Source organism: Gymnodraco acuticeps, unplaced genomic scaffold (genome assembly GCF_902827175.1).
Source record: "Gymnodraco acuticeps unplaced genomic scaffold, fGymAcu1.1, whole genome shotgun sequence".
Taxonomy (NCBI): Eukaryota; Metazoa; Chordata; class Actinopteri; order Perciformes; family Bathydraconidae; genus Gymnodraco; species Gymnodraco acuticeps.
Window position 1 is genome coordinate 540,222 of NW_022990999.1, and position 16,174 is coordinate 556,395.

Genomic DNA, 16,174 nt, shown 5'->3' on the forward strand with positions numbered 1-16,174 from the left:
TCACTTACCTGGCCACCCAAGACGTGAGTGCCCATAGGGGAGACGTCCTCCTCACTACAACCAGCAGGGAAACTGAATGATCTCCACAAGAGGGAGGATAGTGCAGATTATGTGAGTGAGCCTCCCACCTTGGATATGAAAGACATTGATGATTGTGAAACATTGTATGACACCTACAGCAGCATGGTGCCATCAAATAAGACACTGATTGTACAAAGGCTGCAAAGACTCCCAGAGACTGATAGTCTATTCCACACAGCTGTGACCACCAATAATGGACATGCTCTCAAAGCATTAGTGGACAGTGGATCTATGGCATGCACAATTAGTGAGGCAGCTGACATAAGACTTTCACAATCTGCCCCTAACATGGAAAGGAAATCAGCTGAAGACTTTGTCATAGTTGGTTGTGGTGGTCATCTCGTTACTCCATCTGCCATGTATGATCTTACTGCATCAGTTTATGGCTATAAGGTAATAATTCCTGTTCTAGTTGTGCCAGGCCAGACTGATGAAATGATTCTCGGCAACAATGCCATCAAGTGGCTCATTTTGCAGATGAAAAAAACTGTAAGTTGCCAAAATATCACATCTCCTGTGACAAGTTTTCAGAGTGATAGTTTGCCCAAGTTGATGTCTCTGCTGTCCTCCTCAGATGAATGCAAAGCTTCTCCCTGTGGGAGGCGATGAAGATCTTGAGTCAAGCTGCTCTTCTGTCGCTGGAAGTGGACAAAGTGACCCAGTGGTTTCTCTTGCTGTACAGGACAGTGAGACGAAGACAGTTAACTGGCTCCTGCAGATGGATGATGCAAATGATGGGGATGAGATAGCCAGCCAGCCTGATTGTTCTTCAGTTGTGGCTGTGAGCACAGCCCCTTCAGAAGCAGAAGAGTCTTGGATCTCACATGTTGTGTGTGAGGTTTTGAATCCCTCAGACTCTTCCATACGTGTTGCACAGTTGCCCTCCACTGTTGAATGTGAGGTGTCCCAAGATGCATCTTTACAGCCCTCAGCAGAAAGAGCTCATTGTGTGCCCTCCCCTAGCATGGCAACAGATACACAACTAGGTGCACTCACACAGGGCCATGTAGTTAGTGAACAGCCTCTTCCACTTTGCACTAGGGCAGGTAGACCTATACAGCTTCCAGCTAGACTCATTTGTGAAATGAACGAGCAGATTGTTGATGACTCGGTGTCAACAAGTGGTTCTGTGTTTTCTATTATGAGAGACAAATTCTTTGGTTAGACTCCTGATAGTGATTATATATATATATATATATATATATATATGTTTTAGTTTTTTTTCTTTCTCAACCAGTATTTACACTGTCTTACAGCGTCCCTCAGTAATTTCAAGATGTAGAAGAGTAATGTTTATTTTATAAGAGGTGTACACCGCATCTTTTGTGTCTATGTTATTAAGGGGTTTGGTCAATCTCTTGCTGACTTGTTCCAAGTGGACAGTTTCAAACTGACTTCAACGAGGTTATGCTCAAATTTCTACACAGCTTGTATTTTGTATCTCCTGTGTGTTTTGTTGTTTTCTGTGTTTTGCCCCAATTTAGCAGAATTTTAGGGGGGTGTATGTAACAGAGTTATAAAGGTTGGTGTAAAATCCGGGTTAAATTGGAGAATTACGCCATCTGGTGTTACAAACGCGTGCCTGCATTGCTGTAGCTTTGTTACCGCAATGGATTGTGGGAGGTTCTCATACCACGTGAGGATCTGTTGAGAGTAAGGTGCTATTGTATTATGTCTGTGGACAAAATGTATTTTATTAGGACAATAACGTATGTTGTGTTTGTTTAGTTTAATGTTAGTCGTTTAATGCTCACAGCAACATGTTTTTTGTGTGATTCGCTATTTGTGTTATATGATTTATTAATGTGTTCGTCAATAGCTAATTTGAGCTAATAGGCTAACGTGAGCGTGGTGCTACCTCTCCAACAGAACGCAGCTCACGTGTCCATTGTGTGTTGCCCATTGCAATGCAGGTATGTGAGTTTTGTACACCAGTTTCCATCCATCCATCCATCTTCTCCCGCTTATCCGTGGTCGGGTCGCGGGGGTAGCAGTTCCAGCAGAGAGCCCCAAACTTTCTTTTCCCTGGCGACTCCAACCAGCTCTGACTGGGGGATCCCAAGGCGCTCCCAGGCCAGCGAAGAGATATAATCCCTCCACCTGGTCCTAGGTCTACCCCTTGGTCTCTTCCCAGCTGGACGTGCCTGGAACACCTCCCTAGGGAGGCGCCCAGGTGGCATCCTAACTAGGTGCCCGAACCACCTCAACTGGCTCCTTTCGACGCGAAGGAGGAGCGGCTCAACTCCGAGTCCCTCCCTGATGACCGAACTTCTCACCTTATCCCTAAGGGAGACACCAGCCACCCTGCGGAGAAAACCCATCTCGGCCGCTTGTATCCGCGATCTCGTTCTTTCGGTCATGACCCATCCTTCATGACCATAGGTGAGGGTAGGAACGAAAATGGCCCGGAAGACAGAGAGCTTTGCCTTCTGGCTCAGCTCCCTTTTCGTCACAACGGTGCGGTAAAGCGACTGCAGTACCGCTCCCGCTGCTCCGATTCTCCGGCCCATCTCACGCTCCATTGTTCCCTCACTCGAAAACAAGACCCCGAGATACTTGAACTCCTTCACTTGGGGTAAGGACTCATTCCCTACTTGGAGTGGACTGTCCATCGGTTTCCTGCTGAGAACCATGGCCTCAGATTTGGAGGTGCTGATCCTCATCCCAGCCGCTTCACACTCGGTTGCGAACCGATCCAGTGAGTGCTGAAGGTCGCAGACCGATGAAGCCATTAGAACCACATCATCTGCAAAAAGCAGTGGTGCAATCCTTAGTCCACCGAACTGCAGACCCCCTCCCCCATGACTACGCCTCGAAATCCGATCCATGTATATTACAAACAGGATTGGTGACAAAGCGCAGCCCTGGCGGAGGCCAACCCTCACCGGAAATGGGTCCGACTTACTGCCGAGGACCCGGACACAGCTCTCGCTTTGGGAGTACAGAGATTGGATGGCCCTGAGTAGAGACCCCCTCACCCCATACTCCCGCAGCACCTCCCACAGTAACTCCCTGGGAACTCGGTCATACGCCTTCTCCAAGTCTCCAAAACACATGTAGACCGGATAAGCGTACTCCCAGGCCCCCTCCAGGATCCTTGCGAGAGTAAAAAGCTGATCCGTCGTTCCACGACCAGGACGGAATCCGCATTGTTCCTCCTCAATCTGAGGTTCGACAATCGGCCTGACCCTCCTTTCGAGTACCTTAGAGTAAACTTTCCCGGGGAGGCTGAGTAGTGTGATGCCTCTGTAATTGGCACACACCCTCTGATCCCCCTTTTTAAAAAGGGGAACCACCACCCCGGTCTGCCACTCCTTCGGTACTGTTTCCGACTTCCACGCAACGTTGATGAGACGTGTCAACCATGACAGTCCCTCAACACCCAGAGCCTTCAGCATTTCCGGGCGGATCTCATCCACCCCCGGGGCTTTGCCACTGTGGAGTTGTTTGACGACCTCAGTGACCTCCCCCCGGGAGATTGGTGTTGATCCCCCGTCATACTCCAGCTCTGCCTCTAACATAGAGGGCGGAGTTGTCGGGTTCAGGAGTTCCTCACAGTGTTCCTTCCAACGCCCTAACACTCCATCAGTTGAGGTCAACAACATCCCATCCTTACTGTACACAGCTTGGATGGTTCCCTGCTTCCCCCTCCTGAGGTGTCGGACAGTTTTCCAGAACAACTTTGGTGCCGCCCGAAAGTCCTTCTCCATGTCTTCTCCGAACTTCTCCCACACCCGCTGCTTTGCCTCGGCCACGGATGAGGCTGCTGCCCTTCGGGCCTGTCGGTACCTTGCAACTGCCTCGGGAGTCCCCCGGGATAACAAATCCCTGAAGGCCTCCTTCTTCAGTCGGACGGCTTCCCTGACCACCGGTGTCCACCAGGAGGTTCGAGGGTTACCGCCCCTTGAGGCACCTAGGACCTTGAGACCACAGCTCCCCGCCGCGGCTTCGGCAATAGAGGCTTTGAACACCGACCACTCTGGTTCAATGTCCCCAACCTCCACAGGAATGCCCAAAAAGCTCCGCCGGAGGTGTGAGTTGAAGGCCTCCTGAACTTGGGCCTCCTCCAGACGTTCCCAGTTCACCCGAACTACACGTTTGGGCTTACCAGGTCTATCCAGAGGCTTCCCCCGCCACTCGACCCAACTCACCACCAGATGGTGATCAGTTGACAACTCCGCCCCTCTCTTTACCCGAGTGTCCAAAACATACGGCCTCAGGTCCGATGATACGATAACGAAATCGATCATGGACCTTCTGCCTAGGGTGCTCTGGTACCACGTACACTTATGAGCATCCTTATGTTCGAACATGGTGTTTGTTATGGCCAATCCATGACTAGCACAGAAGTCCAGTAACAAACCACCACTCCGGTTCAGATCAGGGGGGCCGTTCCTCCCAATCACGCCCCTCCAAGTGTCTCCATCATTGCCCACATGTGCGTTGAAGTCTCCCAGCAAGATTAAAGAGTCCCCTTCAGGAGCCCCATACAGGACTCTTTCCAGGGTCTCCAAGAAGGCCGTATACTCTGAACTGCTGTTGGGTGCATAAGCACACACAACAGTCAGAGTTTTCCCCCCCATAACCCGCAGGCGTAGGGAGGCGACCCTCTCGTCCACTGGGGTAAACTCCAACAACGAAGCACCTAACCGGGGACTTGTGAGTATCCCCACACCCGCCCGGCGCCTCACACCTTGAGCAACTCCGGAGAAGAATAGAGTCCAACCCCTATCCAGAAGTAAGGTTCCAGAGCCGACGCTGTGCGTAGAGGTGAGCCCAACCAGATCCAACTGGTAACGCTCCACCTCCCGCACAAGCTCCGGCTCCTTCCCCCCCAGAGAGGTGACGTTCCACGTCCCCAAAGCCAGCTTCTGTCGCCCGGGTCTGGTCCGTCGAGACCCTCCGCTTTCACTGCCACCCTTCTGGCAGCGCACCCGACCCCATCGATGTTTCCCGTAGATGGTGGGCCCGCGGGACGGAGAAGCGGAGGTGTTGCCCACGTTGCCTTTTCGGGCTGGGCCCGGCCGGGCTCCGTGGCAAGCCCGGCCACCAGACGCTCGCCGACGAGTCCTCCTTCTGGTTCTGGCTCCAGAAGGGGACCCCGGGCTTCCTCCGGGCCGGGTATCCTCACTTCTTGTGTCATCTTTCATGAGGTCTTTTGAACCAATCTTAGTCTTAGTAATGGTACACCAGTTTGTTTATGTTTAATGTTTCACATTGTTTATACTACCACTATACGATCATTGTTGTGTTGTTGATTATTGGACACTTATTTTGTAAAGGAGATTGAGATACCGCGTGAGGATCTGTTGAGAAACGCAGCTCACGTGTCCATTGTGTGTTGCCCATTGCAATGCAGGTATGGAAATAAACTGAAGTAATCACCAGCTCTGAGTGGTCTGTTGCTGAGGGGACATTACACCGGGGTTACACTAGGAGTGATTATCGGTGCAGTAACAGGTTAGCATTTTTCGCTCAGGGGTCATTTAGATGCTTCTTATGAGACTTGTGTTTTGTTTTGGTAAAATTTGTTTGTATCGTCAGTTAGCTGAGATTATTCCCGTTAATCTGGTATAACACATTAATAGGTTCCTAAATATTAAGATCCCCTGAGACAGTGTTGTGAAAAAAAAAACTAAAGTACCCGCCGGCGGGGACCTTCGGGCTTAACAGGTTAATAAAAATGTTTGGCAAATTTGGCAAATCTGAGTCTGCTGTTGACTCGTGCATGACGACGAGTCTGCTGGATCTCTGGATCTGCTGCTATACGGTTACAGCTCTGAGTCCGCACGAGTCTGCTATGTTTTGCACAGTGAGTCAGGATTTGCGAATCTCTGAGTCTGCTGTTGACTCGTGCACAATAGCCACGGGAAGTAGGGGTGCTGGAGGCGGGGCTGTGAATGGTGTACATTTGAAAAACTTCATGTTACTGTTTTTGAAATCTCTCCCCACTTTTGTCCGCACCCCCTAAGTAAAATGACTTCCCAGTTCCCGCGGCGATGCTCGTGCATGACGAGTCTGGATCTGCTATACGGTTACGGCTCTGAGTCCGCACAAGTCTGCAGGAAGTTTCACTGATCCGTGTCCCCTGAGCCAAACGATAACTTCTGGCAGCTATCCTACTTGCTAAAGGCTAGGCAGATGGACTGGGGTACGTTGTAATGTGATTTTACATGTTATAAGGAGAGTAGCGAGTGACGCAATTTATTGTTTTAATTTGTACGTCACCAGGTGTAGGACTCAAAGGACTCGGGTTAATGGAGAGGGGAGACTCGTCACTCCCAGGTCATTACTAGGATCCGGGTTAATGATTCGGATGAATCAGGACTCACCCATCTCCAGTCTGAAGCAGCCGATTCACATGTGCTCTCCTCACCAGTTTACTGTTTGATGCATTATTTGAGTAGGTCGTTAATATGTTTTAAAGTTATTGATATTTGTTTTATGTTAATTATGTTAAAGCAACATTTGATTTGATTGTACGCTAGTGTTTTGCTCTTTCTGATTGCTATTTTTGTGTTTATATTCTAGCCTCTAAATCATCTTTAACTGTGACAGTCAACAAATGTTGTGAAGGAAATAAATGGTTAAACTGCTCTCATCTCGGGTCCTCATACTTTGACTGGTATGCCAAGGCAGAAAGACTTTAGGCAAACCTCAAACCCAGCTTAATACAATCTAGTTTTTACAGGCATTATTTTCCTGCGTGGGAGGTGGAATTGATATCATTAATGGTTCCCGAAACAAGGTAAAAAGTGCAACCATATCTGATTGTTTTCTCCCTTTTCAGAAATGTTCATTTATGCTTATTATGACACAGACCTACGTGCACACTGCCAGGTCTGCCATAGTTGTGAGGAACAACACACTGTGTCGTCAACCTGAGCGTGAAGACCTCAAAGGACAACTTGGAGAATTTTCTCCTATGCATGTTCACACAAAAACACTTGCAAGAGCAGATGAAGACAAACTTTTGGCAGGGAACCACACATATCAAATCTGTCAGAGTTCTGCAGAAAACTTATCAACTGAAAAAAATCTTGAGAATCGCTTGGATAGGGATGTGTTTGTGGAGTGCTTGGAAATTCAAAAAAAGCAGGATGTGTAAAATCCCAGCTCAAAAATCAAGCACAGTACAATGCAGTACGTTGCAATGTCTCCTTTTGTTGTTCACTCCTATTCTGAGACCCAGCTTCATATTTTGCAAGACCTACAAAAGAATAAGCGTTGTTTCTTGTATTTGGATGCCACTGGAAGTGTAGTTGCAAAATCTCAGCCAATCAGTACTTTACTATGCACTTTGTATGTCATGCCAGTCAACAACAACAACTGTGGTTCCTGTGGCAGAAATGCTAACATCTGATCAGAGTACTGCAACAATCCTGCATTGTTTGACTTGCCTGGGTCGCGACTACTTCAAGCCCCAAAAAGTCGAAACTGATTTCTGTTGGGCCATGATCCATGCAGTAGTTCAGGCATTTAACATCACCAGTGTTCAGGAATATCTCAAGCTTTGCTTTCAGGTGTGCCAAGGGCAAGGTCAGTGCAGCTGACAGTAATACACCTCTGTGCTGCTCACATGCTGGAGTTGATCAGTATGAAGTTGTCCAAGGTTAACTGCAGAAAGGAGACGAAACAATTTTTTTGTACTGTTTTGCCCTCCTTCAAAATGCTGCTGTATTTGGCCTGGTATTGTCAATTTCAAGGTGTATGGTACATGTTTTTTCATCAAAGACTGACACTAATGGGTGTAAGAAAAATCTCTCAGCACTGCAGGATGCCATACGGACACAGAAGTCAGAAAATATAAATTTCAAAAATGAAGATGAAGACCACACATTTTGAAGACATGCACAGATCTCTCGCAAAATAATCCCCTTTCTTTGCTCCTATCAAAGAGGTGGTCACACAAGCACAGGAGGAAGCAGGGAAGGAGGATGACGCAAACGGAGCATGCCAGCCAAATCCTCATTATTGTGAGACACTTGTGGAAATAATTCTCCATTACGCTGGTACTGTGACTCTTTGGACAGGTCTGATGCTTAAAGATCTTGGCAAAACCTGTGACAGTAATGCTGTTGTAGAGAACTGGTTCCGCACAACAACAAAAAGTGATCCTTTCATCAAAATTGCACAGAAGAGCAGGAGACTTTCTCCAGCTACAGCAAGAGTTTGTAGTTGGAAGACTCAAGGGCGTTGCAATAATGAAAACACAGGTGCCTCCTTCCAAAACATACGCTGAAGACAAAAGACAATCTGAGAGACCAGAGACACTTCCTCTGTCACAAGAGGAGACATGGAGGAAGCAAATTAAAACCCAGAAAAGAAAGTCGAAGTACTTCAGCCCCCCTACTCCAACTGCTCAGAGAAAAAAGTCTAAACTGTCTGAAACATTGTCAGATGCAAGAGAAAAGCAAAAAGCAAAAAGGATGCTGTCCACATTGGAGAGGGGACAATTGGACAGCAAACTGTCAATGACAAACACTTGTACAGTGGACAACCTCCTGTACAATAAAAAGGAGACCAGGCATTAAAAAAGATTTGTCAAAAAATGCTAATCTTGACTCATGGATGTCCTCCATAAATCCATAGGCTTTTTGAACAAAGGGAGTGGTCACAGGGAAAGCTGCTGTGGCTGAACACAATAGCCATATTCAAAGTACAATCATGGCAGGGTTTCCCACAAATAGACTTTACTTGGGCGGGCCGTCCATGTATATTAACGGCCGCCCAAGTATATTTCGCGACCCATTTAGGTTTTTATTATTTTATTTTATTTTTCGTCCGCGATCACGACGCCATCTGCGATCGATTAACTTGTGGACAATGATCCCTCGCTCTACGCCTCCTGTACCCAGTCCCGGAATGGCCATCGGGAGGACCGGGGGTTTCCCGATGGCCTGGCCTGTTAAGTGGCCTGCCTCACACAGGGTGACTGGCTGTCTACATGATGTGGCCTGCCTCACACAAGGTGACTGGCTGTCTACATGATGTGGTCTGCCTCACACAGGGTGACTGGCTGTCTACATGATGTGGTCTGCCTCACACAGGGTGACTGGCTGTCTACATGATGTGGTCTGCCTCACACAGGGTGACTGGCTGTCTACATGATGTGGTCTGCCTCACACAGGGTGACTGGCTGTCTACATGATGTGGTCTGCCTCACACAGGGTGACTGGCTGTCTACATGATGTGGTCTGCCTCACACAGGGTGACTGGCTGTCTACATGATGTGGCCTGCCTCACACAGGGTGACTGGCTGTCTACATGATGTGGTCTGCCTCACAATGGGTGACTGGCTGTCTACATGATGTGGTCTGCCTCACAGAGGGTGACTGGCTGTCTACATGATGTGGCCTGCCGACATGATGACTCTCATACAGATCATAAATCAAAGCCATTGATTGGTCTCTGTGTGTCATTTCATTTCAAACCTTTATTTAACCAGATTGGTCCATTGAGAGATCATAGATCTATTTTTCAAGGGAGACCTGCAGCATATAGGTTCCACATGAAACAATAAAGGACATTATACATTATATTTACAGGATACATTTACATAGTTATAGACATTTACAAGTGCCCATAGTATCAACAAGCATTTCATTTAGCCTAGCTTTAAAAACATGCAGAGGAATGAGATGGTAGTTTATCCAACATGGCTTTGTAAATGAAAAAGTACCAGTGACTGAGCCTCCGTACAGTAAGTGATGGCAAAACCGCCTGGGTATACAGGGTACAGTGATGCGTAAGTGCTTTACAATTTGTCAAAAATCTCAGTGCACTGTGATACGCAGCATCTAACTTGCTCAGTGTTAGAAATTAAAATCAATGTTTTGATAGCATAATGTACCTTAAACATACCGTCAGTTTAAATGCTGTTTTATATTGAAAAACCAGAAGTTCTTGTGCACAACCAGTTGTTAAGCTTTTATTCTGAAAATCCTTCATGACGACATCCGGGACTACCGCCCATTAGTATCATTAAAGTGGCTATTGACGCCGTTAACATGTATTACATATAAAGTTATGAAAGAGATAAGGAGGAGAAAAGGCATGTGGAAGTAAGCAATGAATATAAAATGTTGAAATCCTCTGTTTAACGCGATGTCGGACACAGACGAACGAGGGGGCAAGTCCCCTACGTCACTACAGCTCACAGAGAGGAAGAGCGAACAGCGAGCAAGCGGGACTCCTGTTGTAATCGGACATATTCAGACATGAAAACCAGAACACAGAACTGAATCGGCTGGGAGACTGAGATAGTCGTGCGACGGAGTGGAATGGCGTCTTTGAGTCCTGGAGAAGAGGATATGGAAAGTGCATCTGAAGGAGAAGGAGGATGGAGTGAAGTAAGGAAAAAGACTTCAAGAAAGAAGATAGACATGTCAAGTGACAGTCTTAGTGAATCTGATTCACGGAATGAGTTGAAGAGAGTAAAGAAAAAGAATGAGAATGAAGATTGGAAAGTGATTGTGGAGTTTGGTGAGCAAACCGCAGCTAAGCTACATCCAGTGGCCCTGACTAAAGCAATTCACAAAGAAATTGGATCGATAAAGCAAGCAAGATTCCTGAGCAAAGGACGGATGTTGATTGAATTGATGAATGCAAAACAACAGGAAAAGTTACTGAAAATGAAGACCCTGAATGAAGTTCGAATTAAATGCCATGTTCCTGGAGCAAATCGGAAAATACTTGGAGTTATCAGTGGAGTTCCCATAGAAATCGGCATAGAAGAGCTCAAGAAAGAAATTAAAGGGGGGAAAGTGTCTGTAGTTAAGCGTCTTCCTACTAGGTATCAGGGTAAGATAGTGGATAGTTTGTCTGTTCTTCTTCAGTTTGAAGAAACAATTCAACAGAAGATAATGATCGGTTGCATGAGCTTTCCAGTAAGAGAATTCATCCCTAAACCTCTGCGGTGCTTTAAATGCCAAAGGTTTTGGCATGTGGCAGACAAGTGCAAAGCAACTAAGCCCAGGTGTCCAACATGTGCGGGGGAACATGAATATGGTAGTTGTGCTGCAGGTGCTAAGGTGAAATGTTGTAACTGTGGTGGGGAACATAGTGCTGCGTATCAGGGCTGCGAAGTGCAGAAAAAGGCCAAGGAGGTGCAGAGATTCAAAGTGCAAAATAAAGTCTCATATGCTGAAGCAACAGAAAAGGTTTCCCTAAACATAGCTAGGAAATCCCAAGTAGCAACAAGTATATTCTCTTCAAAAGATTTTCCCAAACTCACACAGGCAAAGGAAAGCTTCACAAAGTGTTCACATAAATGTGTGATAGGAGAGGATGCATTGATTGTTAATAAGTACACATTTTTGGCCTTTATTGGGAAAGTGGTGAATGTTGCTTTGCAACAAACAAAAAAGAGGTCAAGACTGAAAACAATAGTGGAAGCAGCAGGTGAATTTTTGGGGATAAAGGATATAACCGTTGAAATTATGCATGATATGCTAGCCCCCAATAATGATGATTCACAGATTAGTGAGTAGATGAATGGTTTTTCTCATTCTGCAGTGGAATGCTAGAAGCCTTATTGCAAATGGACAAGAATTCAAGACTTATATATATCAGTTAAAAGAAAAACCAGATGTTATTTGTATTCAAGAAACATGGCTGAAGACTCATTTGGACTTCATAATTGGGGGATATACTGCTATAAGACAAGATAGAAATGATGGCCAGGGAGGGGGATGTGCAATCTTTATCAGAGAAGTAATGTCTTATAGTAGGCTAACATTTAAGAACAGTCATGATTTAGAAATAGTGGGTGTAGAAGTTTGGATTAATAAAAGGAAAATTAGTGTCCTGAATTTTTATAATCCATGTAATAAACTCAAGATAGAGGAATTAGACAGTCTTTGCCAAGGAAATGAAATAATATGGTGTGGTGATTTTAATGCACATAATACAATGTGGGGAGGGAGATCAACAGATTACAACGGACAGGTGGTGGAAGACTTAATGGAGGCAAAGGAATTTGTTTGTTTAAATAATGGGCAAGGTACAAGACTCAATTTTAGAGATGGAACAGAGTCTGCGATCGACCTAACTCTTGTAACAAGTGAATTAGCTTCGGGTAGCAGTTGGGAAGTATTGGCAAATAACAGTATTGGGAGTGATCATCTTCCGATTATAATCAAGTTTGATATTAGTAATGTGGTTGAGCTAGATGGTATCATGAGATGGACCTTTTCTAAAGCAAATTGGGAGATGTTTGCTAAATTGTGTGATAAAGAATTTGATCAGATTGATATGGCAGGAAGTATTGATGAAATAAATGAACAATTTACTTCAAATATAATTAAAAGCGCTAATCAAACTATTGGGAATAAAACTGGTAAACTTAGTAAATGTGTTAAGATGGTACCGTGGTGGAACAAAGAATGTAATGATGCAATTCGAAACAAAATCAGGCTGTTTGGAAAGCTAAGAAAGACACATTCATTACACAATTTATTAGAATATAAAAAGGCACAGGCTCAGGTAAGGAACATTGTTAAAAGAGCAAAAAGGGAGTGTTGGAGAGGATTCTGTTCAAGTATTGGGAGAACTACACCATTAGATAAAGTATGGGGAATGGTTAAGAAGATGAGGGGAATAAGACAGCAGAGTAACCTGCCAGTGTTAGAGAATGGAGGGGAAATTGCCACCGGTGCTATGGAGAAGGCAGAAATTCTAGCTAAGAATTTTGTCAAAGTTCATTCTTCGGAAAATTTGACAGAAGAAGGTAAGATCAGGAGGCAGGAAGTGTTAGATGAACATCCTAATGTATATGAAGATAGACATTCGTCGCAGAGTGTTGTAAATATACCTTTTTCTATTCAAGAGGTGAGAAGAGCATTAAGTAAGTGTAAAATGACTGCTCCTGGGAAAGATAATGTATGCTATATAATGTTGACCAAATTAAGTGATTTTGCATTAGAAAAGCTGCTGGAGATGTACAATAAGATTTGGGAGAAAGGGAAGCTGCCACTAATATGGAAAGAGTCTGTCATTATTCCTATTAGAAAACCTGGGAAAGATCCAACCAGTCCAGGCAGTTATAGACCTATAGCTCTGACATCGCACTTGTGTAAAGTTATGGAAAGAATGATAACAGAAAGGCTGACATACTACATTGAGAAAAATGAACTAATGACTCCTTATCAGAGTGGGTTTAGAAGAGGGCGGAGTACTTTAGATCCATTGCTGTGCCTGGAGTCTGAAGTCAGGAAAGCACAAGCGAATAAGGAGTGTGTTGTAGCTGTATTCTTTGATGTGGAAAAAGCTTACGATATGATGTGGAAGGAAGGATTATTAATAAAACTGGACATTATGGGTCTGGGAGGTAATGTATATAATTGGATTATGGATTTTTTGTTTGGCCGTGCCATCAGAGTCCGAGTTGGCAATTCATATTCTCGAAGGCATGACGTTGAAAATGGAACCCCGCAGGGGAGTGTAATTAGTCCTCTTTTGTTTTCTATCATGATAAATGATATATACACACAAGTAGGATCTGATATTGGTAAGTCACTTTTTGCAGATGATGGAGCTATTTGGAAAAGGGGCAGAAATGTAAAATATATTGTAGCTAAGATTCAGGAAGCCATTACGGAAATTGAAAGCTGGTCTCTGACATGGGGGTTTAGATTGTCGGTGGAAAAAACTGAAACTTTATTTTTTACGAGGAAAAGGATAAGTGAGGAGGTTAGGTTAAAACGTTATGGACAAGATATAAAGAAAGTGAAGACATTTAAATTTCTGGGAATATGGTTGGACGAGAGAGTCACATGGAGTACGCACATTGATAAAGTAGTGGATAAATGTAAAAGGGTTTTAAATGTTATGAGGTGCTTGGCAGGCACTAAGTGGGGGGCTGATAAAGCTGCTTTGAGGAACGTATACACAGCCTTAATAAGATCAGCCATAGAATACGGACTAATAGTGTATGGTTCAGCTGCATATTCTTCTCTTCAAAAATTAGATAGAGTCCAGGCACAAGCACTAAGGATATGCTGTGGGGCAGTCAGATCTACACCAGTGTCTGCACTTCAGGTAGAGGTCGGAGAAATACCAATTTCTTTGAGGAGAAAACAGTTAATTGTTCATTACTGGGCAAATCTTCAGGGCCATAAAGATACTCACCCTACCAAACAAACTGTACAAACAAGTTGGGAAAGTAACAAAATAAAAAAAGAAAGTTTTTGTGTTTGTGTTTCGGAAATATGTAAGGAATTCAAAGTTAAAGAATGGAGTATTAGTCCGACGGTGGTGTTATCAGCTGTTCCACCATGGTTGCTACCTCAACCTATAGTAGATTTATCACTATTGAAACGGTTACATTCAATGAAAAACAAAATCAATGTACAGGCTTATGTGAACACTGTTCTACATGAACAATATGGGCAGTTTATACAAATATTTACTGATGGATCCAAAGATCCAGAAAATGGTCTAACTAGTTGTGCATTTTATGTTCCTGAATTAAAAGTAAAAGTGGGAAAGCGTACGAGTGATCACATGGCAGTATATACAGTAGAGATGATGGCTATCTCACTAGCACTTCAGTGGGTAGAGGAAATACAGCCAATGCGAGTGGTCATTTGCTCTGACTCCAGTGCAGCTCTGGAGAGCATAAACAACTTCTCTTCAGAATGTCGTCAGGATATTTTACATGAAATTTTACACATCATGTTTAGGTTAGTTCATCTGGGAATTGTTGTTCAATTTGTGTGGGTTCCAGCGCATGTGGGTATTAGAGGGAATGAAGTAGTGGATCAACTGGCAAAATGTGGTTTGAAAGCAAACCAGATTGATATAATTGTACCCATCAGTCGATCAGAAGTCAAATCTGTTACAAAAGTGGTTATCAAGCAACAATGGCAAAAACTATGGGACAGTAACATCAAAGGAAGACATTTATACCAGATACAAAGGGAAGTAGGAACAAGAAGCACTTGGGGGAGTAGTAGAAGAGAACAGAGCATTAACAGCAGGATAAAATTGGGACACTCTGGATTAAACTCATCACTGCATCTGATTGGGAAACATCCAAATGGCAATTGTGATGGTTGCCAACAACCAGAGACAATACAGCATGTATTTTTTAGCTGCCCGGAATATACAAGGCAAAGACTCATTCTGAAAACTGCACTGGAACAACTCAACATCAAGGACATGGATTTCAAATCAATATATGAAAGTAAATCAAGAAATGAAGCAAACAAGCTGATCTTCAAATTCCTCAAAAGCACTGGTTTGAGGACAAGGATTTAATATGAACATTTAATAACTCAACAGTAGGTGGCGATATATGCTCCAAGTGGAAGCGATTCACCATTAAAGAGAAGAAGAAGAAGAAGAAGAAGAAGCGAGCAAGCGGGAAGGACGAATGCTTGTAAGCTCTCTTCTGCACGGCCAGCACCTGGGAGAGGAAGCTGCAGACTTTCTCTCCTGTCGAACAATATCCTGTTTGTGACTTTACCGCGCCTTTTTATTAATTAAAGTACCAAATTTGAACCTCCAGAGACTCCATTTAGTCTCCTTTTTAAGCTTCTCTTTCCTGGACGCTGAGAATAAGAACACAGTTAACAATTGGTTTGACACCTGACGTGATTCTTGTTGAACCGGATAGACTACATAGCCGGCTGTTGCCCGGAGCCGCTGGCAACCCGTTCGACACACAGAGAGCTCAAACCACGGTAAAGAAGAAGCCTGTTACGTCAAAATTCTTCAATAGTTTATGCAGAACAATCTTAGGACTGTGTGTTGGACGGCTGCTTCCGGTTCCTGAAAATAGCTGGGAAATTAATGTTAAAACAACCACATTTATAACAATAACAATCATAACACGTGGCGTTGCATTTTCACAGGCACGGTGAGTTCAAATTTCTTCTTTTTCTTACATTTAACCCTGCATGCTATTAATTTGTGTGTGTGTTGTATTTTAAAATATAAATGTGTGTGGCCATTGTACTTCGGGTAGGTGTCTTGTGTTAGAAATTAAAATCAATGTTGGTATGGCGTAATTTGAATTGAATACACTATTTAATTTAAATCAGTTTTATTCTGAAAAACCGGAAGTTCACTAACTATTAACTTAATACTT

General features: G+C 44.3%; 1 protein-coding gene across 1 annotated transcript; it reads left to right on the forward strand.

Moving 5' to 3' along the window:
* The first annotated feature begins 9,978 nt into the window (after positions 1-9,978).
* On the forward strand, positions 9,979-15,788 carry LOC117559250. The gene is made up of 2 exons (XM_034235925.1): positions 9,979-11,224; positions 11,434-15,788. Exons 1-2 carry the CDS (start codon positions 10,365-10,367, stop codon positions 11,486-11,488), a joined length of 915 nt encoding a protein of 304 aa, XP_034091816.1. The 5' UTR covers positions 9,979-10,364; the 3' UTR covers positions 11,489-15,788.
* The last annotated feature ends 386 nt before the right edge of the window (positions 15,789-16,174 follow it).